The 27011-nt window shown below is 43.1% G+C and overlaps 1 protein-coding gene across 1 annotated transcript; it reads left to right on the top strand.

Moving 5' to 3' along the window:
- Positions 1-550: 550 nt before the first annotated feature.
- On the top strand, positions 551-27011 carry kiss1ra (KISS1 receptor a). Its single transcript, XM_030115504.1, has 5 exons — positions 551-809; positions 4235-4359; positions 25367-25502; positions 25582-25820; positions 26563-27011. Exons 1-5 carry the CDS (start codon positions 551-553, stop codon positions 26944-26946), a joined length of 1143 nt encoding a protein of 380 aa, XP_029971364.1. The 3' UTR covers positions 26947-27011.

Here is a 27011-nt window from a genome sequence, read left to right as displayed (position 1 = left end):
CTTCCAGGAGTAGTTTTCTCATGGTGTCAGATCAGATACGGACTCCCACGCCAGTCCGCCTCTTCTTCCAATCAACTTACTCTCTTGTTATTCAAAGAGAAATCCTCGAGTGGAAGGAAAAAATAACACGGACCTCGCTGAGAGGCGCAAACAAGCTGGAGGAAGGCAGACTGTCTGCAGGTGTTTGAAGAGCGAGCGGCTCAGACATCTATATGCCTCTCAGAAACAGATCTCTTGATCCGTCCGGGGGTTTACTCCGGCCGGAGCGGGGAGGAGGCGATGCAGGGGAGGCAGCTATCATTCAACCTGCTCCAGAGGAAGGAGAGAGTGTTTCTGCTCTCTGACTCACCTGCCGTCCTCTTCCTGCCAGCAGATCGGACATTTCTCACAGGATGTCCCACACCGGGAGCGTCAGACTGAGGAGTCTCCTCCGTCGTCTTGTCCGACCCGTTTCGTTCATCTCTACTTCTTTTCGTTGACCCTGGATTTTCCTCTCCTCTGAATCCTCCCGCTCTTTTCTCCAAGCCTCTGTCCTCCTCCGTCCCTCGCCATGTACTCGTCCTCCGAGGAGCCGTGGAACTCCACCGAGCGCGGCTGGCTCAACGCGTCCGAGGGGAACTACTCCCTGGGACGACGGGGCGCCGAGGAGGAGGACGAGGACGAGGACCGGCACCCGTTCCTCACCGACGCCTGGCTGGTGCCCCTCTTCTTCTCCCTCATCATGCTGGTGGGACTGGTGGGAAACTCTCTGGTCATTTACGTCATCTCCAAACACAGGCAGATGAGGACCGCCACCAACTTCTACATCGGTAAGGCTCGAGTTCGTCCCGGTCGGGATCATCAGTCATGAACTTCAAACACATCATCAACAGTTACAGTGCAGCTCTGTGCTGTGCGCAGGGTGAAGGAGGAAACCCAGAGGATGAAATCAATCTCCCCGTCACACTGATTAAACATTCAGATCAGATCGAGCTACACTCACATGTTGAGATTAATCATCGCGCTGCAAACTTTGCTTAATGTTGGACCTCTGGAAGAATTGGAAGCTGTTGTTGGCAGCAGCTGTTGGGATCCATAAGCATTAAAAATGCATTAACGGAGGTGCATTATTTAGATTCTTTGACTAAAAATGCAGAAATCATGGAGGAAGATCCTTATATGTAGAAAATAAGCCTGCAAACATCACATTTCCTGCACTTAAGATTCTTCACAGCAATTTAATTATTATTCAGTAGACTCATCATTACAAGCACTTTAACACAAATTTTACATAAATCCATTCCTGGATAGCGTCTGCAATTATCCAAAATGTATTTTTCAATGGACTTACAGCATCTGATAAAAGCTATTAGAGGTATTTCTTAGTATCAGAACATTATTTGCTAAATCTAACAGCCCAAATCTATTAGTTGATGAAGCCAAGAGACAAGATGGATTGTCTCGGAGTATTCTTAAATATTCCTCTTCAGACTTATTGTGTTTTCAGGTTATAAATAAATCTGACACTGAGTTGAAGTTCCAACTGAAACGTGATGAAAAGAAAGGCTGTCAATAAAGTTTGACTTTAATATTTAGGCCCTGTTTACAAGACAATATTAAAATGAAGACACGTCGTTTTTGCATTTTCATTTCATAAAGGTTTCACATTTTCACGGCAACATTTTGAAAACAACATGTTTACACAGAAACGACAGTAAAATGTCGGTCGTATGTACAGCCACTAGGGGGTGCTGCTGTTCATTTTTGTGATGAAATCACACACGTTTAGGAATATTCCCAAAAAGTTATTTAAGACTTCATCTTTGGAAAAATGAAGACACGTTGGAACACATCGGGTCACAGTGTAACATTTGGTTTTCCTGAAATGAAAAAAGCGTAACTCAGACAGTAATAATCATCAGTAACTGAACCAAAAGGAACGTGATCTGAAAGGTTTTTAAATGGAGCGTGGAAACTGCTGCACACACTGTTCACTCTCTGATGTGACTTTGCTCCACACAGCTGCCACTTGATGCTGTCAAGGCTAGAAAGAGCTGGAGAGTGGAAACTCAGCATTGGTCAAGGTTCTGTGAGAACAAGCTGCCACAACACTGGCAGTAAATCACATTCAGAGCGAAACATTTCTCAGCAATAATATGAATTTTGACGTAATGTCTGCTCACCTGTGTACAAATCAGTTTTCCAGCTTTGTCTCTGTGATGGAAAGATGTTTTTTTAATCTTCTGAGACTTGACGGACAGACTGGACACTTACTGAATAAATTCCTTAAATCTCACACACCGTTTAGGTGACACAGGTATTCAGACGTGTCTGGATCTGCAGCCGGGTGCAAATTGATTGTATTGCAGGGCACTCTGGAGAAAATCAGGCACAATAATTATCTGCTGCGTGGTGTTTTGAGACCGCCGCTGCGTGCAATTCACATTTATTAATTTGTGCAAGCAGACAATCCTGTTCTCAGAGAGCTCGCGGCTTTAATGTGGCCCTCATTTGTGCTTATTTGAGGAGGTTTATCATTTCTGTTCGTGCTCAGGGGAGTCAGGATCTTCAAGTAATCAAAAAGAGATGCTGGAAAAAGCTCAGGTTTCCTTAACTGTGCTCAAACTCACATTTTCCTGGAATGAAAAACACCTTTACATTTTCCCCAAAGCCACTTTTTTTTCTTCAGTTTTTTTAATTAAGCAGTATCAGTGAGGGAGTGCGTCAGTCCTGCTGCCTCCTTCCGTCTCAGGCGGATAAAGCACATCCGATGAGGCTGCGACTCCAGCTGTCACATAATGATCCACCGAGATCAAGTTCAGGGATCAAAATAGGGAATCATCCACCTGGATCTGTCAGTCGTGATTTAATACAGGAATCCTTTCTCTGTGATGAAAATATGATGCTAGTTTAATATTCAGCATGATGTGATTAACTCCACCACCCCCCCCCACCACCACCTGCCTCCACCTTCAGCATAATGCCCAGACAGATATACCGTGATCAGATTAACCGGAGGAATAAAAAGGAAACGGTGAGTGCAGAATAAATGAGGGCAGGGGGCAGAGCAGAATAAATCTCACTGAGTTTAACACTGCAGCCTGTTTTTTATGCACGATCTGATTGTGGTTGTGTATTATTTTAAATATTATTTGCAAGTGTGTGAGAACACCGGGTTGGCAAGGTGAAGCTGAATCCGTGATTCCCATTTGGCAGCAATTCTTTGTGTGGGTGTTTTCTGTGTGACCTCCTGCAGTCAATCACCGCTGAAGCAGACTGTCAATTACCGAGAGGACAATTTGTTCTATTTTTCCTTGCAGAATCAACTTTCTCAGTCAGAAAGATGACTAAATGAGACAAATCAATATTCATGGTGGCATCCAGAAGAGCTTTTTGTTGTGTGCTGTCAAAAAAGGCAGGTTCCTTCATCTTGCAATACCAGTGTGTGCCACCAGGTGGTATGTTGAGTCACTCAGGAGGAAACAACACTGGGAAACAGGGAAAACACCCTGCAGGGTGTCATGACTCCCAGTCCATATCCTCCTGGACTTGGTAGTTTTAGAGTTTACAGCATATTGCTTGTGCACGTGTGAGGTTCCATTATAAAAACCACCAACAGCGTCAGCTGCTGGCTTGGCAAGCTCACTTCATCGTGTTCAGTGTTTCTGCCCTTTCTGTGAAAATGGAAAATGTTTTCAAAATGTTGCCGTGTAAACATGAAACTTCTGAAACAAAAATGCAAAAACGATGTATTTCCACGAGAAACATTGTTGTGTGAACTTGGCCTGAATCTTTTATCAGTCACAGTTGACCAAAGCTTGGTCTTTATCAGCGTCCCTATTCTTTTATAACCCATCTCTTCCCTGGATCACTGCAACTACTGGACAAAGAGAGAATCTAAAATTTCATCTCCGTCCAGTGTTCACTGGGGGCGCTCTTTAATGGACATTCCTGCGGTTCTTCATTTTTTTAATCCTACTTCTTACTCAGAAGGGTTTTTCCTCTCAGCTTTCGGTTTTATCTCATCTTCTACATGTCATAACTTTTACAGCCACTAGAGGGAGACCTGTTGCCTCCAGACTTCATGGAATAATTAATCAGACTTTATTAATCCCTGTGAGGAAATCCATTTTAATTTTCATCAGGGTATAAAGAAAGGAAAGGTGAGGATCTGTGTCAGTTTTTCCAAGCAGCGATCTAATCCCACAGACCCTGCAGTCAAACTCTTGACCGCTGCTCTCTCTCTCCCCTGCAGCGAACCTCGCTGCCACAGACATCATCTTCCTGGTGTGCTGCGTCCCCTTCACCGCCACCCTCTACCCGCTCCCCGGGTGGATCTTCGGCAACTTCATGTGCAAGTTTGTCGCTTTTCTGCAGCAGGTGAGAGAAACAAACGCACTCATCATCCATCAGTCATGATCCCAACTGTCTCGTCTCAAAGCTCTGGGTTTTCATACTCGGCTTACCCTTCTGAAATCCTTCGATCGATCGATTGGAGCAGCTCTTCAGCTCACACGTATCAGATAAAGAAGTCAGTTTTTAGAAACTCTTGAAAGAGGCGACAGCCTGTCTTCAGAAAAATCAACAAATCTAATCGCAGCCATTGATGCCTTCACATCCAGAGTCCCGAGACATAAAATGACAGCAGTGGATTTTTTACAGCTTTCAAAAGGAAAATGTCTCAAGATTTTTCTTTCGAGGTTGAGAGACTAAAAGACTGAGAGACGGGGAAAAGTAAAACAAAATATCTTACTTCAGTTATAATCTAAAAGGAAATAAGTGTCTTCAAAAAAGGGACTGAAATTCTCACATGCTTTATTTTAAATAAAAGGACAGATACTTGTTTAAAAAATGCCCACAGAACTGCTGCTCATGAAACTATTAATCAGGCCCCCAGATTTGATCAAAGAGAAGGTTAAAAAAACAACAACAAAGGTTCAAGAGGTAGCAGGATGCTGGAAGGATTTTCACCCAGAAACACAGAGCTGGAGTTGTGCGCTGTCCCCGGTGAAGACACTCACATAATCAGGCACAGGTGAAACACATCAGGGCAGGAAGCAGCAATCAGACACCAGCCTGAGACCAGAGACTGAGGGGACTCTCTCCTCGTGGACACCAGGAGTCTGTGACCTGCATCTCTGGAGCCTCGCCTGACTCTTCAGCTCGGCTGCAGTGTCTTCTGGCTCCAAGGCTCCTGTTTTTTCTCTGTTCACTCATTTTAAATTGTAAGAAAAAGTGAAGCTTTATCACCTCGAACAGCTTCTCAAAGATGAACCTCTTTCTCACACAGCGGCTCTTTGGGGCTGTAATCTGTTATTTCATTATGTCCTGACTGGATTATTGCAATGCCTTTTATTTTGGCTTGAGCCAATCTTCCCTCACATGTCTCCACTTGGTTCAGAAAGCTCGTCAGTGAACTCGAGTTTGTTCAGAGCGAAAGCTGCTCCTGCACTTCAGAGTGCAGTCAGTCTGTCTTTTATGTTTGTTGCACCTTTAAATGGCTTTGCCTCGTCTTTCCTCTCTGATCTGCTTCAGTCCTATAATCCTGCTTAAATCGAGTTCCCTGCAATTTGCCAACAATTCTCCTCATCAGCACCGATCAATAGAAGCTCTTCGTCTGCGTCTCTGTGATTTACTTGCTTTTTGCTGAATTCCCAACACAATCCACTGACTTCTGTGATTCTGTTGATTACACTGATGGTTGAACCAGGTGGTCCTGCTGCTTCTGGCTGCTGCGGAGGCTCGTCCACCGAGCCTCATCCTGAACACAAGCATTAACATGTCTGCGTTTGTGGTTTTACTGCAGGTCATCTTCAATTTCTGTACCTAATATAATGTGTTCAATTTGACAACCCTTAAATTTGGCAAATAAAACCTAAACATAGTAAATCTGGCTACATGAACTCAGAGGCCACGCCCCCTCCGCCCAGACACACCTCTCCTGATGTGTCCACGATACAGCGAGAGGGAGAGAGGAAGTGGGACATGCTTTGGATCGCTAATCAGCAAGGAGGCGAGGAGCCGCCCAATGCTGTTTACAGCTTTATTTGTTTACTGTTTCCATGTAAACAGACATCATTTCCAAAATGTTGCTGTGTAAGCGTGAAACATTTCTGACAAAAAAAGTCACTTGAAACATCAGACAAAAAGGGCATAAATCTGGGGAAATTCCAAGAATAAAGGTTGGTCATTTCAAAGTAAAAGGCTTTTTGATCCAGTCAGCAGCGGGATGTGAGTTTCTGAGGCCCTCAGGTCCAGGAAGTGGTCATGAAACAGACTCCAGGTCAGGCACACCTGCCAACGCTCCTGTTTTATGCGGGAGTCTTGCAGTTTTTAACCCTTTCTCCTGCCCTGCTCTGATTTGTAATTTCTCCCACTGTCACCTGATTTTAAAGTGAAATGAGTCGGTGGTATTTCATGGGTCGTGGTACCTGACAACCTGGCAACCCGCCCGACCTGCCTCGCATCCCAGCATCCCTCTGGCTTTCTGTGATGAGTTCAGGAACAGTGTCAGATATGTTTCCAGAATCTGTCAGAGTTCAGAAATATACATCAGGGAGAACGAAGACAAGGTAAGATCCCTGATATCCCTGTTGTTAAGGAGTTACTATGATAATTTAACAAAAGGTGTTTTAATAACTTGAAGGTAATTTGAACTTTAATAATTCATAAACAAAATATTTTTGGTGAGAAAAAGTTTAAATTGATATTAAACCTGTCTGATTTCAGCCTTTTGACATTTAGTTGATGAGTGCACGCAAAAATATTCATCCAGCAACAAAAATCCATCACAGGACATGTGGAGGTTATCGATGGTCCAGAGATGATTGTTTCAAATGAACTGATGAGTCAACAAGCAAAGAACTATGGAGCCTCTGGAAAACTATGGAACATGGGATACAAACGTAGAAACACTTCCTGAAATATTGACCAGTGTCTAGTAAATATCACGGCTACATCCAGAGAGAAGAACGCCTCTCTCTTTATTTTAACTTCACATCCATAAACCATACCACACAGAGCAGACTTTGTCGTCTCGGTTGATGTATTTTAGCCTCTCTGCTCAAATATTACATTGATCTAAACTTTACATCAACTAACAGGTTTATCTGCTAACAGACAAGCCACTTTATTGAGCTGTGGCTTTACAGATGAATTAACTGTGAAATATTCAATTGAACTGAACCTTTTGAGCCAGTACAAAGAAGACCATGATCATGATCAATGGTGCTTTTAGGAGTGTTGACTTGTATCAGATTTGTGGCATTTTTGCGCAATTTGTTGCACATTTTGTGTTTTCTTTTCTAAAACAGAAAATGATAAAAAGAACACCTTTTACCTGGTTGAACCTTCACTTTCCTCAAATAACATCAGACAAATAGTCTCACCTTGTAAAACACAATGATACTCTCTGTCTGCACAACATAATAAGACTAGAACCACTACAGCAGAAATCGTAACTTCTTTCCTGACATTCTCAGTATTTTTCACTGTGGCAGAGTTGAGAACCGTTTGGGGAGAGATGGACATGGTTTTTTGGCAGAAGGTGTCAGTAAAGTCATTTCCTGTGTAATGTCTGAATCTTGGTTTTGTTTAAAGTACTGAGAAATTTAACCACTTTGTAATTTCCAATTTTTAATAGGGAAGAAAATTCACAGTGATGAGAGACCATCTGTCAGACAGAATGCAGTTTCTCTCGTAGCAGAGGCATCGAACACGAGGCCTGTGGGGCGTATGATGGAGGAGGAGCCTCACCTGGTTCAGACCTCACTGCGTGGGATTGGTGGGAAACGCTCAGGCGTTAACAGGTCATTAAAAGCTTTTTTGGCTTCAGCGGCTCATGAGGTCTCTGGAGGACCAGCGCGGTCCGGGGCAAGGGTGTCGGAGGCGGGTGTCATCTCATTTCTTGACTTGACAGCCTTCGAGATGGTCTGGGTGTGTTTCAGGCTGTTAATGTGATCTGAGCCGGCTCTGACGTCGGGAGAGCTGAGCTCTGCTGTGGACCGGAGGCAGCGCTGACCGAACCGCTGTCTTCTGGCGGAGAGGCTCACTGAGGTGGCGTGGGGGCTGGGATGGATGCCAAATGCTTTCCAGACTCGTGTCCATCTGCTTCAGAGTCAGAGTTCGTCCTCTGGCTGAGGATTTGAAGAGAACTACAGATGGTGTGAAATGACCGAGCGGCAGGTTTCGTTCCTGGAAGAGCTGCTCCACAACTTTTTGGTCCATTTTCATTTTACCCATCTGCAGAGGAGTTATTCTTAAAACACATTATCATTTCATGGGTTTCGGTTCTGCCTGAAACACTGCGGACGATCATTAAAGGTGCTGTAGGCAGGATTTTGCTAGTCAATGCTAATTTTTCTGTGTTTTCTTTGGATTAAATATTAGACTATCCATTGATAGTCATTTACGAGTGTAGCATAATTGCACTACCGCGAGGGCGCAGCGTTTCCATCTGTCTCTGTTCTGAGCTGAAAAGGAATCTCGACCGCTCCAGGTATCTTTGACCAATCAGAAGAGCCCATGAGGCTCTAACCGTGATTGGTCGAGGGGCGTTCGTCGCACGTTCTTGTGGGAGGGGCTTAACTTGCGTGAGGGCGTGATGTCAGAGAAAACAGGACAGGATTGGCTGTGCTGGGTTTCAAATCGACATCTTAGATGGGTCAAATCACCATCTTGCTTAGGTAACCCTAAGCAAGATGGTGGAGATGCGGAATCCTGCCTACAGCACCTTTAACAAGCTAAACTTTCTTGGTCTTGTGTTGAAACTGGATCCTGGGTTTTCTCACACCTGTCCTCAAACCCCAGAGCTGTGGCTAACCCAACTTCCTGTCCTGGATCCCTGCTTTTCTGTGGCGGACCAGAGACCTGAACTGATGACAGCTCCTGAATCCGGTCCAACAATGTCTGTATTTCCCTCAGAGGTTGAAAAGACCGTCTCAGTGCTGACGGCTTCGTATGGGTGTGTGATGGAAAATCTCCTCGTTCTGTCCAGAAACTGCTCTGCTGCTGACAGCGGGATGCTGACGGTGGTCAGAACTCCGGAAGACCATAAACAACAACTTGTTTTAAGATAACATGCGATTATCAGCAGAGCGACCGGCTTAAACTTGACCATCAAGGGTATGAACCGTTTCATCTCCCAGCCTCAGGCACCGAGCGAGGAAGGATCAAATACCAGACACAAATTCAGGCTTTAATTACATCTAGACAAAGCAAAGAAACCTGAAAAGTTGCACCTTTCACCAGAGCTCTAAAAAGCAGCTCCTGTCCGGGTAATGAGCTGCCTGTCACCCAACGGAAAATTCACCACATCGTTTCTTGGCGACAGGTTGGTTCATGTTTGGGGTTCGGTTCAGTGTTGTGGAGATTCTCAGGATGGATTGAAAGTGTTCATCGGTGAGACGACTCCTGTGTGACGTCTCGTCCAAATTCATCACAGAAAACAGCTGCTCAAACAGGTAAGTGCTGCCAAACGTAGACAGGATTTGCGTTGAGGCATCTCTTCTGAGTGGGCCCGCGGTGTCGCACTCTGTTCCTCCAGTGTCCCGTTAAACTGCAGCTCCATCGGCTCCGCCTGCACTTCCACCGGTGCGGCTTCCACGTCGACACCAAATGGGTTGCGGAGCAGCTCAAAGTTGGTTTTCTGTGCCTCAAAGTCTCTGAAATGCCACCGGAACTCAGTGCGCCGAGTTTCTCAGCAAATGAGGCATGTGGGGAAAACTGTGGCTCCTTGGTTCAGCAATACCTGGCAACAGGCGAAGTGAACCAAACCGCATTGGCACACCTGTTCCATTTCTCCCACAAGTGCAGCTTTTCTTGAAATGCCTTCCCTGCATCTTGCATGTCAGTTATTACGCGCTCCCGTCGCTGGAGGTGAAGATTTAAAGCGCAGAGATGCTCCGTTATGTCAGTCGGGAACGCCACCTCACATTTCCACTCTTCATCTGTGGGATCTTTCCCTTTACTGCCCATAAAGTTGCAGATTTCTTCACGCAGTTGAAAATATCATTTGAGCAGTTTTCCCCAGCTGAACCAGCGGACCCCCGTATGATGAGGCATATCGCCAAACTCAGACTCAATTTCTCACAAGAAAGACTGAAATTGGCGGAAATCTTTGGGCGCATCTTTCCCACGAGTCCAATTCTTTCACCACACATCGCTATTGTCAGTCCAGCCAGTGTGTCGCATCGCGGTTTCATGTCGGTCACAGTTTTACATATGTTTTCAAAGATATCCTCTCCTTTCGTTGCTCTCAAACATTACCACAGCAGTAACTGGCTTGTGGCGGCCAGTCATTCACAGCCACGCTGGTTTTCGATCCTTGGATGTCGGCTCTTCCTATCAGCGTGAAGCAGAGTTCACCAAGCGTCGGATCGATCATCCACTAATAGGGAATGTGAGCTGGTTTGGACCGTCGAGAGACAGGTTAGTTTTACCCGACTGATGAGGTGTTGCTGTTATCGTGATCCTGTCAGTGGTGTCTTTTCATCCGCAGCCAGGGAGTCTGCAGCAAAGCCTTTTCTCTTTCAGTCAACGGTGTTTTCAAATCTCACAAACCCAATTATCAACCGTGTTTCTGCTGAGGCCTACATGCGCGAATGCCTGTGTTTGTCTGGATAAACGACGCTTTCGTCATACAGTTTAGCCTGATTTGTTGATCTCCTCGGCCACAGTAAAACTTGCTTTCACAGCAGCTTCCCTTTGGAATTTCGCCTTGGTGAAAAATGCCTGCAGGGATGTGAGATTCTACTGCAGCTCCTCTACCTTTTGCAGCTTCGGGGTTGCAGTTGGCAGGAATTACACTGGATTGTGGGATTTTTAGTGTCTTTTATTGGGGCTTCTTCTCACAGGACCATTAAAAAAAGATCGATTGCGACACCTGTGATCTGGACGAATAAGAAACTGTTAGCTTCTTAACTTTTCCCCCCACAATGTCTCATTATATGCAACACCTTTTCAAGCAACACATGCCGCTGAATGTCCTTTTTACACAACATTTCAAGTGAAAACGCATCATGTTTGCATTTTTGCTTCAGAAAAGTTTTTTATTCACACGGCAACATTTTGAAAACCAAACGCTGAAAAGCAAAACGGTGCTGTCATCGTTTTATTAATGGAAAACAAGCAAATATGAGCACAGAGAACGATGTCTGGACTCAGTCAGGCTGTTTTGTTTTGTGAACTCTCACATCCCACACTTGGGTAATAACTGTCGTATTTATTGAGTCCAAAAATCTTTAAAAAGTTTTTTTTCTTTCTTCAAACTGCAGAAAAACTCAGCTTCAATCAGTGAATTAGAAAATTAAATCGGACTCTCGAAAGTGAAGCGGAGCCCCAGAGAAGTTCAACGAGTGTGTTGGAAATTTGATTTGAGGGGTTTATGAGGACCGGTGTGTCTGAATCGTCGTTTTTCGGTGAAGAAGAAACTTTTCTGAAGTTTCTTAATCAGTCCAACATTCCCAAAACTCCACTTATTATTCGGTGTACGCATTAGAAATTTAATGATGTTTTTTGCAACTTGGAGACAGAAAAGCTTTTAATCTGACACATTTTTCAGAGAAATGAAGGCCTTTTGCTTGAGCAACACTTCAAAAGTTCAGCAAGAACAAGAGAGGAGAAGCAGCAGGAGAGGCCAGCTGAACTTATGCGTTGACGCCTGCTCCCTGTTCAGTCCATCTATCGATAGAATACACAGCGGAGGAAAGGCGTCAGCGACGCCAGAACCTTTTTCACCGCTTCAGCGAGCTTCAGTGTCAAAATTACAGCACAATCTGCGACATAAATGCAAATGAATGGATCTAATGGGGAATATCAAACATGTAAAACATCACAGCTGCAGTGTTAAAGTAACAATTAGTCGTCTTATTTGAGAAAACAGGTCAATAATATGAGTGAACGAATTAATTGCTGCCTTTGCGTTCATGCTGTGGTGGTCCGCTTCTGTTTTCTATTTTATGTTATATCTCTGCCAGCTGGAAAGTTCAAGATGAGACTCATCTCTGCACAGAAAGCCTCAGTTCACATTTATTTGCATAAATCTGTTCAGACATCAAGCAATTCAATTACAGAGATTTACATATATCGGAATAAAACATTAAAGTAACACTCGAATTCAGTCTGAGGTGGTTAAAGATAAGAGGTGAAAGCAGGACAAGCGTTTGTTTCCATGACAGGAGCTCTTTTTAATATGCAAACGACCACAGCAGCAGATCAGTAAGTTACATATACTACTGATACAGAAGAAGAGTCTCATCTAACGGTGAGTTGATGTAAACAGGGATGTTTTCAGAGCTGAAACAGTTTCAATGAAAAGGTTCAGACATTAAAATGTTCATTTTTAATTTTCTGTCTCTCAGATGACAACATGCTAAATTACACAAACCTAAAATGTTATAAACAAAACCGAAAGATAATGGGCCGGAATGAAGCAACATGACAGAAAATGCCAATTATTATTCATGTTTTTATCTGATTTGTTGTGATTTCGGCACATTTGGATCAAATACTTAAAGGGCAACTCCGGTTTTTTGACACCTGGACCTTATTTATAGGTGTGGGCATGCTCATATACTCACTCAGACAAACATCGTGCAGCTCGGAGTCCTTCAGAGGTTATTTAGATCCAAACGATGCAGCCGCACTAGCGGGGGTGCCACAGCAATGGAGCTTCAGCGCGGGACATAATCTCTGCAAAATCGCTCATTTCGGCTGTATTTCTTCATCCATCGCCAGTGTTATCATAAAGTCAGCTCGTCTACCGTCTTCAGGTGGGTCAGCTGAAGAGCTGACAGTTTTCGCTAACTTAGCCACAATTAGCTCGGATGGGAACGTTGCGGCGTTCCTCTCCCCAGCAGAAAGGCACTTTGAGTCGGCCTCGGCTGTCACGGTGCCCCGGCGTCTGACTTCCAGGGGCCGAGTTGGAAAACGGCCCTCAGCTGCTCCACGGAGGCTCCGGACACCGGCGAAGACGCACGGCTCACGCGCGGCCGCTGGGCCGCTGGATGTCTCTCCTCGCCGGGAGGATGCGGATCTCCGCTCCCCGGCGGATGCGCGCTCCGGGCCGGCCGCGAGACGCGCGACGGCGCGCCGCGCCGAGGCCGGAGCTCTCTCCTCGCCGGGAGGAAGTGTATCTCTGCTCCCCGGCGGATGCACGCTCCACGCCGGCCGCGGGACGCGCGACGGCCGGAGCTCTCTTCTCGCCGGGAGAATCCAGATCTCCGCCGCCCGGTGGATGCGCGCTCCAAGCCAGGCCGCGGGACACCGCCGGAGGCCCCCCTTCCGACCGAAAGGCAACCCAGCGCCGATGGAGGAAAAATACAGCCGAAATGAGCGACTTTGCAGAGATTATGTCCCGCGCTAACGCTCCATTGCTGTGGCACCCCGCTAGTGCGGCTACATCGTTTGGATCTAAATAACCTCTGAAGGACTCCGAGCTGCAGGATGTTTGTCTGAGTGAGTATATGAGCATGCACACACCTATAAATAAGGTCCAGGTGTCAAAAAACCGGAGTTGCCCTTTAAAGCGATACTTCAACATTTTGGCAAATTGGCCCATCTAGGGCAATTCGGTAGTCATTTAGAACAGCCTACTTACTTTTTTTGTGAGGGCGAGCTGTTGTTTATTCAGCGGTGCGTCTGAGGAGAGCTTCACGGCGGACATAATGGAAGTGGACGGTACAGTTCCTTCCCTCGTCAAACTCATCAAATACACAATCCAACAACCCCAAAACACTTTGGTGGACACGTTATAATCCGCACATTCACTACGCTGTGAAACACCAACAAATAATATTGTAGCATTACGACATTGAAGCAAATACTGGGAACTACTTTTTCTTATGAGATCACTACGCTCAGACGCCATGTTTAGTAAGTAGTTTCGTCTTAGCAATCTTCGCAAAAAACGCTCAATCTCTTAATTTTGCATTAATATTTCACAGCGTAGTGAATGTGCGGATTATAACGTGTCCACCAAAGTGTTTTAGGGTTGTTGGATTGTGTATTTGATGAGTTTGACGAGGGAAGCAACTGTACCGTCCACTTCCTTTGTGTCCGCCGTGAAGCTCTCCTCAGACCCACCGCTGAATAAACAACAGCTCGCCCTCACAAAAAAAGTAAGTATGCTGTTCTAAATGACTAGGGAATTGCCCTAAATGGGCCAATTTGCCAAAATGTTGAAGTATCGCTTTAACCACAAATTGGAGAAACCCAGAGTGGGGATTTACTAATGCGTCTCCATCTCTTTATCCAGTCATTTTCTGCCCTGTGCTGAACAGAGAGTTCAAACCGCTGCTTCAGTTCATCCTTTAAATGACATTTTCTACTGTTGCTGTAATGAACATGCACACAGAGCTGAAATATTACTATTACATCTAAACATCACAGAATTTAAGTGAAAAAAACATGTTTAGTTGCTTAAACACGTATAAGTCTACTTATTTGGCGATATATCAACCTAAATCAAGTTGAAATTAAAATATTGCTCCTGAGGAGTCACGTGATGCGGAAAGAGTAGGATCGTCTGAACAGAGCTCCCGGGCCCAATGCAACTTTGAACATTTCAGAGGTAGATTAATGCTGTCAAACCAGCGCAAACAGGAGAGTAATGTCACTGCGGGAACTCTGGGCGAAAACACCGGATAACAAACGCACTCTACGACCGAAAACAAGAAAAACTCAGCCGCAGCCAGAAGCCCCTGACTCCGATAAAATGGCGGAAGGTGAGGAAATTGACAGCCTGGTGGCGAAGATAAGTGAAGGTGTGTTCGCTAAACTGAGCTCCGTTCTGGACGCTAAACTTGACCAAATAGCCAAGTCGGTAAGCTCTGTGTGCGAGAACGTGAAAGTTCTGGAGAAAAGAGTGGAGGACGCGGAACAAAGAATCTCCGACACGGAAGATACAGCGTCTCAACTGCTAGCTAAACTTGAACACACTGAGGCACGCCTGAAAGAGACCATCCAGAGGCTGGAAGACCAAGAAAACAGGTCCAGACGTAATAACATAAAAATCGTCAACCTGCCAGAGCGTACAGAGGGCGACAACGCCAAAGAATTCTTCGAGACATGGATACCAAAGATTCTGAATCTTAAAGTAAAAAACGACCGGATCAAGATGGACAGATGTCACCGCAGCCCGGCGCAGCTCAGGACAGGATCAGAGAGACCTAGGATTGTTTACATCCGTCTCCATAACTACATGGATAAACAGCTGATCATGCAGAGCGCGCGGAATATGGGGGAGATCTCCGCCTCCGGGAATCGCATACACTTCTTTGAGGACTTTTCACCTACGGTGGAAAAAAAGCGACGAGAATTCCTGGAAACAAAGAAGGCACTTCGGGCTCTGGGGATTTCCTACAGGATGTTGTTTCCTGCTGTGCTGCGCGTCACACATGACAACAAGGTCCAGCTCTTCAAAACGGCGGCAGAGGCACAGAGGTATGTTCAGGAGATGCGCAAAGACCACGCATAATGGATACATGCAAGTGCTGGAGCACGCATGCAGTTTGGTTTGTGTGCTCAGTTTATGAGTACAGCGGAAAGGACATTTATGGACATGAGTACAGCAACGTTATGTATATTTGTCGTTCAAGTTGGTGACATGTTTGATATTGAGGAAATGCTGAAGACATTGGCCTGATTATTAGAGGCTATGCCCTATGTTTCGGGGACATATACCCCCTTTGAAAAGAGTTATTATTATCTATTGCATGTAAGATGTACAATTTCTTTTTTCTTTTTTTCTTCTCGTGGGGGCAAGTACAGTTGAAGCATATTATCTCTGAAGGTATTTTTCCAGACGGTCTGGGAAACTCTAGTTCATCCTACTGATTTTAGCGTTGGAGTTTAAGAAGGAGGAAAAATGTTACGAAGTATGTGGTTTCACATGAGCCCCATAAGTAAGTTTGGGTTAAAGCAGGTATGTGTAAGTTTAAGTTTTTTGTTGTCTCTGTTAAGGGTATTTCAGTTTTGTTATTTGCACCCCATCACCATCAAAAAACATTCATCTGAACTGGACATGATCATGGGACAGAGGAGAAAAATGATATGTCAAGTATGAATAACATTAAATTCTGCACTTTTAATGTGAAAGGGATCCATCACCCCATAAAGCGCAAAAAGATCCTAAGCTTTCTCAAGAAAGAAAAGATACAGATAGCTTTTTTACAAGAAACGCATTTAGTCGACAAAGAGCATATAAAACTTAAGCGGGATTGGGTGGGCCAGGTTTACTTCTCATCATTCTCCTCTAATAGCAGAGGAGTTACTATTCTGATACACAAGGCTACCCCATTTGTACTTAAAGCATGCAAGAAGGACCCGGATGGCAGATATATTATTGTTCACGGTACAGTTTATGGTGTGGAGATTACTATGATGAATATATATGCCCCGAGTCCACCATCCTCTTCATTTTGGACTAAAGTAGGAACAGACCTGGAGGAGTACAAATGTCCCTTGACACTGTTGGGTGGTGATTTTAATTGTGGTCTGGATCACAAATTAGATAGGACTTCAACAGATGCACATAGAAAAGTCAGTATGGCTACCTCACTTGTTAAAATGTTAGATGATGTCAATCTGATAGATATCTGGAGAACATTAAATCCATCAGCCAGAGACTATACATTTTACTCGAATCCACACAACTCCTACTCTCGAATTGATTACTTTTTCATACCACCACAGATCACAGGACAAGTAAATACATGCAACATAGGATCCATTCATATTAGTGACCACGCCCCAGTTTATTTAGAAATTAACATATGTGAAGCTACAGCTAACACACGGAGGTGGCGATTTCCATCATACATTCTTAATGACAAAGATTTTAAAAAGAAAATGGAGGCAGAGCTAGACTTATTTTTTGACATAAATGACAATAGTGAAACAAATCCTGAGTATCTCTGGGAATCTGCTAAAGCTTTCATTAGAGGATTTACCATATCGTATATGTCACATCGAAAAAGAACTTTGATGATGAAGCAAAATAAATTGGAAAAAGACTTAAAGGAGGCAGAGCTAGCTCATAAATCCAACCCAATTAAGACAAATTTTATTAAAACACAGGCGATAAGAGCAGAACTAAACTCAGTTCTTAATGAGAAAGCTTCCACGTTCTTATTTTATCAAAAACAACGATTGTACGAATATGGGAACAAACCAAGTAAGTATTTGGCACGACTGCTCAACCAGAAACAAACTCATAACACTATAGCAGGGATTAGAGATTTGGAAGGAAAAAGACATTTTGATAGGAAAAACATTAGCTCTGTCTTTGTATCATTCTATAAATCACTATACAAATCTGAAAATAAAAGCACCAGAGAAGAAATTGATAATTTTTTTTCCAAAATTAAATTACCCACTTTAACAGAAGAACAGCAAAAGTCTTTGGGGAAACCAATTGAGGAGAAAGAAATTTTAAAGGCAATCACTCTAATGCACAGTGGAAAGGCTCCGGGCCCAGATGGGTTCCCTGTGGAATGGTTTAAGGCCTTCAAGGACAGGCTTATTCCCCATCTAGGCAGGACCTACAACTATAGTTTTAACACTGCTCACCATTTGCCAGAATCATTGTCACTGGCCAACATCTGTTTGATTTTGAAGAAGAATAAAGACCCTGAAGACCCGGCGTCTTATAGGCCAGTGTCGCTCATTAATGTCGATGCAAAAGTCCTAGCCAAAGTATTGACCTTGAGGCTTGAACCATTGATATCACTATTAGTAAAACCTGATCAAACAGGATTTATTAAAGGAAGGAATTCTTTTAATAATATCAGGAGACTCCTGAATGTAATACAGCTAGCCCATGAAAAAGCAATGAAGGGTTTGGTGGTGTCTCTCGATTCATTAAAAGCATTTGACAGAGTAGAATGGTCATTCCTCTTCTACACTATGGAAAAATTCAAAATTGGCACGGGGTTCATTGATTGGGTAAAATTGTTATATCTATCCCCTAAAGCAGCTGTTATCACTAACCTCTACTGCTCAAATTCTTTCTCACTGGAGCGTGGAACCCGCCAAGGATGCCCCTTGAGTCCCCTCTTGTTTGCACTGGCTATCGAGCCATTGGCAGAGCTTATTAGAACTTCCTCAGAGATTAAGGGATTTAATATAGAAGGCACAGAACATAAAATATCGCTTTATGCAGATGACGTACTTCTCTATCTAGTTGAGATTGACACCACTATCCCACATGTACTGGAATGTCTACAGCAATTTGGATATGTATCAGGTTTTAAAGTGAACTTATCAAAAACGGAAGCTATGCCTATTGGTGCTATGGCAGGATCTGCACCACCTAGTGGCTTCCCTTTCTATTGGTCACCCAAGGAGATTACTTATTTAGGAATAAAAGTTAGTCCTTCCCTCAAAAAACTGATCAAATTAAACCTACGACCAATTGTAACACGTATCAAGGATGATTTGGATAGATGGAGAAGTTTACCAGTTTCTTGGTTGGGCAGGATCAGTGTGCTGAAAATGAATATATTACCTCGGTTGATGTACCCGCTGCAAATGTTGCCAAATTCCATCCCTAATAGCTGGTTTGCAAATCTGGATAAAATGTTTACACAATTTATTTGGCAGGGAAAAAAGGCAAGAATGAAAATTAGCAAACTTCAGAGAGCTAGGGATCAAGGGGGGCTGGGAGTCCCTAATGTACAGCTTTATTACTGGGCTGCACAAATGCGCTATATATATGAATGGGTGAATCCGGAACCTACAAATACATGGATTGACATGGAGTCTTGGAACTGTGGCCTCCTAACACTAAAAAACTGCCCTTTTATAACCTACAAGAAAGTAAAATTGGAGGTTCAAAACAATTTCATTGTCAGAAACACACTGAACACATGGAACAAGATGATGAGCTGTTTTGGATTTAAAAATCATTTTTCTCTTCTGGCCCCGATATGGAAGAACCCAGATTTTGTTCCATCATGTCATGATGCTGTATACAAATTTTGGCATGAAAAGGGCTTGGACCGGCTTGTCAAACTCTATGAGGGAGGTGCAGTGGAGTCATTTGAAGCCCTGAAAAGCAAATATTCTTTACTACAGTCTCACTTCTTCCGCTATTTACAAATAAGACACTATATACCTAAAAACAGACATGCTCAAAATACGTTTTTGGAAGACCTTCTTATACAACCCATATCAAAAAGATTTATTTCTCAGATTTACAAAACCTTTGGCTTAAATTTTAATCATTCTACTGACAATATTAGAAAGCAGTGGCAGAACGATATAGGGGAACAAATAGAAGAGAAGGTGTGGACTTCAATTATAAAAAACACTCATAGGATTCTGAGCTGTAATACAGACAGAGAGACACAGTTCAAAATATTACACAGACTCCATTGTACACCACTGCTGAGGAGCAGATTTGGACTTGGCTCTCCAAATTGTATTAAATGTTGTTCAGAAATTGGTACATACACACACATGGTTTGGAAATGCTGTAAAATACAACATTTCTGGTCTGACGTGAAGGAAGAAGTTGCTACTTTGTTGGGATATGGCTTGGAACTCACCCCATCTCAGTGTATTCTGGCAGCAAAAGTGGACAATGCTCGGGACAAACATAATGCTAAACTGACTGAAATTCTCTTGTATGTAGCAAGAAAGACAATCCTTAAACTCTGGGTATCAAAGGACAGCCCTACAGTGGAGGATTGGTACAAGGAGGTTCTGAGAATACTCCCTCTGGAAAAGCTGACTTACACGCTTCATGACAACTTTGAAGGATTTGTTAAGATATGGCGACCCATTCTGGACAATGTGGCCATCGTGGACATGTCTTGGACTGGACCCTGTTCTGATGGGTCATTGATGTTCCGGTCAGTTTGAGACGTACTGAGGCTGGCGGTGTAGAGGGGTGAACTGTTGGAGTTTTTGTTTGTGCTTTTATTTATTTTATTATTTTATTATTATTTTTATATTTATTTGTTTTCTGTCTGATGCCTGCTGTGTGTTCTTATGTGTTCAGTTGTGGAAGACAAAAAAAAAAAAGTGTGAGGTGGGATTCTATTTTGTATTGTTTCGGTCCACAAACCTCAATAAAGAGAATTAAAAAAAAAAAAAAAAAAAAAAAAAAATATTGCTCCTTGTATGGAATACTGAGATGTAGAAATGCAAATAATTCTTTACAGTTTCTGAATAAACTTGCTCCAGATGATTTGAGAGGTCTGGATGCTTCACTGGATGTACGACGGCCATAAAAGCTCTGAGTGGTACCTCAAAATAACATACTTTAGTAATGTTTTCATAATTAATATGATACTTCTCATTGTTCTCATTGTGCGCGTGTTTTCTCCAGGTTCTCCGGTTTTCTCCCACAGTCCACAAAATACAACAACTCAGGCTGCAGGGACGAATCTCACTTTGTGGACTTATAAGCAACATAAAAACATCAACAAATTATTGCACAGAAATGCAAATTTTGAATAAAATCTCTACGGAATCCCTCCTGTCTCCTAATAAATGACACTGTGACTCGTTTTAGCCTGGAATAATCACTCCGATGAATGAATCGCTCTAATTTGGCATCTGTGGACGAGACTTCGACATCTGATCTGCGTTCAGTTTGAATATTCTGCATGATCACTGTTTGGGATGAACGCCGCCTATATAAAGTCCATTTTAATGAAAATTTCTGGTGCGAAACACTGTGAAATGTTTAAAAAACATCTCCTGTTGCTGTTGCATTATGGGTGTTTTTACAGATTCACCGTGAGAGCCTGGCTTTGGGACAAGAGGGAGATATTTTTCATGGCATCGTCACTGATATCTCAGCTCAGGAGGTCTCTGTGTTCTGTTGCCTTCGCTATTCTGAGGAATCTCTTTTTATTAAAAATCAATGTTCTCTTTGAATTTTTTACAATTTGCTTTGGACCGGAATGGAATCTTCTGATGGCCTGTTTTCATTAAAATAACTTTGTGTCTTCATGTTGTTCTCACTCAGTCAGAGGCCCAGACTGCACTACATTTACACAACTTCAATGTCACAATAGAACAAATAGAAATGTTGGAATCAACTTTATGGTCAGTTTGGGTATCGGTGATTGATTATTGACTATTAAAAGAACATAACCAAGAAACTAGATGTTTTTCTCGTGAAAACGATAACAGTAATTCTAAAATAGCACACATGCTGTTTCTCCTGAGTGTGAAATTCATCCCTCCCTGTAAAAAGGCTTCAGACCTGCAGGAGGAGAAAATCCTGGCAGCATGCTGTGAATTATTCTTTTTCCCCCTCCCTCTGAATGCATCAACTCTTCGTCATCTTGAGCTTTAACACAGTTGGTGTTTGCTGTTTTTTTAATTTCAACCTGAGACAGACAGACCTTCACACTTTAATACAGCAGGAACAGAGAAAATGAGAAGCAGCCTCAATAATGGAAGTCCTTCTATCAATGTTTAAAGAACAGATCTGAAGGATTCCAGTAAGGAGTAACGTAAAGACACGACCTACAGCTGACTTAATGACTCTCTCTAACTCTACGTTCTTGATCATGAGGAAGATGAGAGCAAAAATTATCTTAGAAGTACATAGCCGATGTTTTACCGGCTCCCTTCACTGCCGCAGTGTCAGGATAACCTTTCAGTCCGGAGAGTTAAAACAGAAGCCGGGCGATTTAAACTTGTTATGTAACTGAAGTAAAGTACAGTTTTGACTTGAAGCAGCTACTTAGTTTGGTTTCAGCTCAAAAAATATACTCAATGTATGGGTGTATGAGTCTAATCACAGTAAAGCAGTCTGTTGACTTAAATGATAATATTAAGCATCATTTATCATCAGTTAATTTTTCCAGATATATTATCTGTATCAAGAGGGTCTCAAGCCTTTGATCAGAATAATTAACAACTATATTGTATTTTAATTGCTGCAATATTACGAAGCATTGTGCTGCACACCAGAGGTTTTAGCATTTAGCATCTGAATCACTCATAACATTGTCTTTATGCATCGCTTTAGTTGAAGTATGTGCCTCCTTTGTGTCTAAAACAGCCTTGAAGCTACTTTGCTTTTGTTTTTCTAGATGTACATTACATACATACATCTTATGTCCTTAAAGCACTGTTGTGAAATTAATCCAAGTAAGAGGAAGACATTTAAACTTCATTTTATACCTGGATAAAATACTAAATAGTGAAGAAAATTTCAGAAAATATTTCTTCTGGTTGTAGTTTTTAGTCAGAGGACCTGGCATGTGCTGTAAAATAGTCAACATTTATCTAACAGTGAGTGACTGTTAGTATGGAGAACAGCCTCAGATCAGGATTAGATCTGATAATTAGAAAGCGTTTCAGCTGAGGAGAATAATACTAAGAGAGATTTCTAAGGATTGGAGAGGGCAGAGGATTTCTGTAAATATTGATGTGCTGCATGGTCCTCAGGAAGCGGACCTGATTAACTTCGGGACAGAGCGGTGATTGTCTCTGAGTCGTGCCAGGACTGCAGATTTCCCCAGATCTTTCCTGATATCCCGCTGAGGTGTGTGTTTAAGCCTCTGCCCGGCCTTATCTCCGCTGCACCGCCGCAGGTATTTATAGAAATCTGGCAGATGAATCCACTCTCGCTCAGAGATAAATGATTTAAATGCTGGTGGCGAGAAAACAAGAGGTGATAATCCTGACCGCTGCCAATGACAGTCTTCAGTCTCCAGAAAGACGTCAGCAGGGCCAACGGACACCGGTCCTGCTTAATCAGTCGTTTTTTTATTCATGTGTTTTGTAGTGGCAAAAAAGTGAGAGCGAGAATTAATACAAGGAACACTGTGTGACTCCTTTTGAATGTCTGGAGAAAAAAAAAAAACTCACCAGCTTCTTTAAAAGTTGCACTGACAGATCTGTGGTGATATTAGGAAAACAAGCAGCACCAACTAGTGGTGCAGCACACTAACTACACCTGCATCAGTGTTTCTCTGCCAGGGTTTCCAAATGCTGAAACACAAACTCAACTTTTTTTTGTCCAAAAGTCAAAAAAAAAAAAAAAAATTCACATGAAACATGTAAAAAATGAAAACATTTTATCGTGATTTCACTTTAAATTATTTTAAGATGCCATATATTTTCTTTTCCTGATTTGTAAACTAATATTTTACTAAAACACAATTTAAACCTAAAATATGGAGCTATTTCACAGTTTATATTTAAACATAATTTTTTTTAAAATGGAACTCTTGATGCTTTATAGAACTGAGTGAAGAGCTGTAATATGTGGTGGGAGGTATGATGGTCATTAATGGCTGTAAATAGCAGTTTAAGCCACATTCAGCAGCAGTGGAAGCAGATTTTTGTTGAATTCTTCCTCCGGTGGAAGTTTTTAACACTACCTGGTGGAAAATGGCCGTCATCAAGGAGAAGGTGTGGCTGCTTGTTCTGGATATGCCATCAATCAATACGTTTTTCATTTCATCATTTGAAGAGAATTTTACAGGCTTGCGTTCATTTTAATCAATTTAGTCAAAAAAATTAAAAAAAAATCTAAACAATCCTCTTCACTTTTCCACCGATCTGAAGCTGCAGATTCTCCTCCTGAGCGGCGCCGCCAGTCTCTCAGCCTCAGCTTGTTTTCATGTACAGTCACTGCTAAATGCCAGGAGCTGTGTTGTTTTGGGGCTTGCTTTTGAAAATGTGTTTGTTTTTCGGGGCTTTTTCACGTCTCCACTAAATGTCAAACATACATATGTTTGTATTTTGTTTTTCTCCTGAGATTTGAAGAGAAGCTGAAAGTGTGAAAATATCCGTTTGTCCTGGGAGTGACAGAAAACGGAAGGCGTGTAGGTTTATTTGGTATTTAGTGCTTCCTGCAGCTTAAATTTGATCTCCTGATTTTCACATCCACCTGTTTATAAATCAAACTACAGAAGCTGGGTTTAGAGCATCGATACTGGAGAGAGCGCGGACTGAACTCCAAGTATTTCTATGGCAACACGAATCCTACAGTTATGGTGTGATTACCATTCCCCGTCTGCACCGAGCTCTAATTAAATCAAACATCATTCAACCTAATTAAAAATTAAATTGAACAATATATTCATAAGCTAACGACCAACACTAATCGCTGAGGCAGCTTTCTTCCTGCGTCTGCTCGGTCTTCCACGTCTCCTACACCCTCTGGAGGAAACGCAGGCCTGCTCATTAGCAACGACCTGCCAGAGCGGCGGAGGACGGCGAGAGCAGAGGACGAAAGATGCTCAAACTGTTACCGAGCAGCGATTCACTCAGAGAGGGGAAGCAAGTGTCAAGAAAACATAATCCATGATATCTGGTGGGAAGATCCCAGTCTTCCACTCGGAATAAAGAGAGAGGACACAACGACAAGCCGACACGAGGTTATCCAGAAAACAGATCAGGATGAAGCGTTCTACCATGGTGATAACAGCTCTTTAAGATATGATGGAACCTGGTTAAGAGCTTCATGAGCTGGAAGATCTATTCAAATGTCGCTGTTCTTCAATAATTCAGAACAAACAAGACTGGCACTTGTTTTAATGACGTCAGAACAGCCAGTCGAAGGTCAAAGTACTCACTGGACGTGGGTTTGAGGTATTCTCCTTTCTGAATCTAATATGTTAGTTTGCTTCAGAGACAACAGTTCCTTCTTACACCACCTGGTGGTAAATAATGGAATTACTACCGAGGCTGGCTGGAGCTAGTTGCTGAACAATTATGATGTTATCTGTGAGGAAAATACATCTTTTGTATATTTTAATCAAATCATCTATTGCAATTATCACCATTCTTCATAGCTCATATTACTTGAATGTATGAGACATTTAAAAACACTAAGGTTGAAGGGTAATATATATTATCTATTTAATTCATTAAAAACATTTTTTTTTGGTCACACTACACTTTGATGGATATTTTTCTGGGTTCCTTAGTGAAAGACTTTATTCTCCTCAGTGCAGAGAGGTTTTTATTTATTTATTTATTTATTTATTTCATCTTTCATGTTGGTCACAGAGAGTTTTGTTGAAAGGCACCGATGGGGCAGACCTGGGATGAGGCTGCCAGAAGCTATTAGTGCCTGTGCCCAGGCTGACTCATATCAGGCTCGGTCCCATTGTGTTAGACTGTTTTTCTATTTCACGGGCTCATGCTTTCATTGAAAATGTTTTGAAAGGTGGCTATGGTCAGAATTTGGTTCAACATTTATATTCATGTGTCACTGGTGAAAAAAGAGAAAAAAAAACCGCTGAGGATTCAGTAAAAGCAGAATATTTCCAGGCTCATTAAAGGTATTTTTTGTCTAAAAATAATCCTGAATGATTTTAAGAGAAGGAGACGCAGGTTTGATCAGGATGACGGCAGTGTTTTCATGCTGTTTCCATGTGAACGGTCGTCCTTTTCTGTCTCTGTCAAGGTGACCGTACAAGCCACCTGCATCACCCTGACCGCCATGAGCGGCGACCGCTGCTACGTGACGGTCTACCCGCTCAAGTCTCTGCGCCACCGCACGCCCAAGGTCGCCATGATCGTCAGCGTCTGCATTTGGATCGGTGTGCCTCCTCTCGCCGCCCCGTACCACCAGACGGCGTGTAGAATCAGAAATACAAGGCTTTTGTTTTGTCCCGCCAGGCTCCTTCATCCTGTCCACGCCGATCCTGATGTACCAGCGGATCGAGGAGGGCTACTGGTACGGCCCGCGGCAGTACTGCATGGAGAGGTTTCCCTCCAAGACGCATGAGAGGGCCTTCATCCTCTACCAGTTCATCGCTGCGTACCTGCTGCCCGTGCTCACCATCTCCTTCTGCTACACGCTCATGGTGAAGAGGGTGGGCCAGCCCACCGTGGAGCCCGTAGACAACAACTATCAGGTACAAGAAGCTTAACGCTTCGCTGTAACTGCATAAACTGGGATGAAACGCGCTGCTCTATCTTCACCGAGGCAGCGCCTGTCTTTGTCCTGATTCCTAAAGAGACGGAGCAATACAACCACAGCCGTCCGTTTCCCTTCAACTCCGACGAAAAACACATTGTTCTTTAGTTTTATCAGTACATCGTTTGATATTTTCAGTTCCCAGCGACAAAAGTGGATCGATGGTGGTGAATATATTCTGATTGGACTGGAAATCCCACAAGAGATGAACGAGCTGGGTACAAAACTCAACTTAAACACATTTTGAAGGGTGAAACATAAACTGGGTTATTTACAGAGATGTTTTCGGTCAACAGTTGGCCGGTTTTTAAGGTTTATTCATCCACCTTTCAAAACCAAGAGGGCAGATCAGACCGGTGAGTCATCACAGCACAATGCAGCCTAATACACCAAATAACTACAACACATAAACCCAACGGCTCACTGGAGAGGTGGAAGACGTCACCCGGTCAGACTGAATTGAAGCAGACTAAAAATATATCGTCCTGTGTGACAAAATTTAGAGATGAGAGGAAAATGAATGTTAGGTAACAAAATAATTCCTCACATTTCAAATTAGAAGCTGAACTGTATGACAATCAGATGCTGAAACGCATTCAATGTTTAAATCGTACCAGATTAACGCTAGTTTTTACACTGAAGTGATAAACTACATTCTTACATAGCCATATCATCCTCAGGTCAACCTCCTGTCAGAGAGAACCATCAGCATCCGAAGCAAAGTCTCCAAGATGGTGGTGGTGATCGTCCTGCTCTTCGCCATCTGCTGGGGACCCATCCAGATCTTCGTCCTCTTCCAGTCCTTCTACCCAAACTACCGGCCGAACTACGCCACGTACAAGATCAAGACGTGGGCCAACTGCATGTCGTACGCCAACTCCTCCGTCAACCCCATCGTGTACGGGTTCATGGGGGCCAGCTTCCAGAAGTCCTTCAGGAAGACCTTCCCTTTCCTCTTCAAACACAAGGTCCGGGACAGCAGCATGGCCTCCAGGACCGCCAACGCCGAGATCAAGTTCGTGGCCGCGGAGGAAGGCAACAACAACAATAATGCAGCAAATTGATTCCGACCTTTCACAGTCGCAGTGAAAGGAGTTATTAATTCCACCCAGAGCTGTGAGAAAATCTG

The sequence above is a fragment of the Salarias fasciatus genome, chromosome 18 (genome assembly GCF_902148845.1).
Source record: "Salarias fasciatus chromosome 18, fSalaFa1.1, whole genome shotgun sequence".
Classification (NCBI taxonomy): domain Eukaryota; kingdom Metazoa; phylum Chordata; class Actinopteri; order Blenniiformes; family Blenniidae; genus Salarias; species Salarias fasciatus.
Note: the sequence above shows the minus strand (reverse complement) of the source record. Positions and strands in the feature narration are given on the sequence as shown.

What these genes read in the sequence shown, in the direction of transcription:
- kiss1ra (XM_030115504.1), top strand. Translation starts at nt 551, where the DNA reads ATGTACTCGTCCTCCGAGGAGCCGTGGAACTCCACCGAGCGCGGCTGG. An exon ending in TTGTCGCTTTTCTGCAGCAG is followed by an intron (nt 4,360 to 25,366) that starts GTGAGAGAAACA and finishes GTCTCTGTCAAG; the next exon opens with GTGACCGTACAAGCCACCTG. An exon ending in CAGCGTCTGCATTTGGATCG is followed by an intron (nt 25,503 to 25,581) that starts GTGTGCCTCCTC and finishes TTGTCCCGCCAG; the next exon opens with GCTCCTTCATCCTGTCCACG.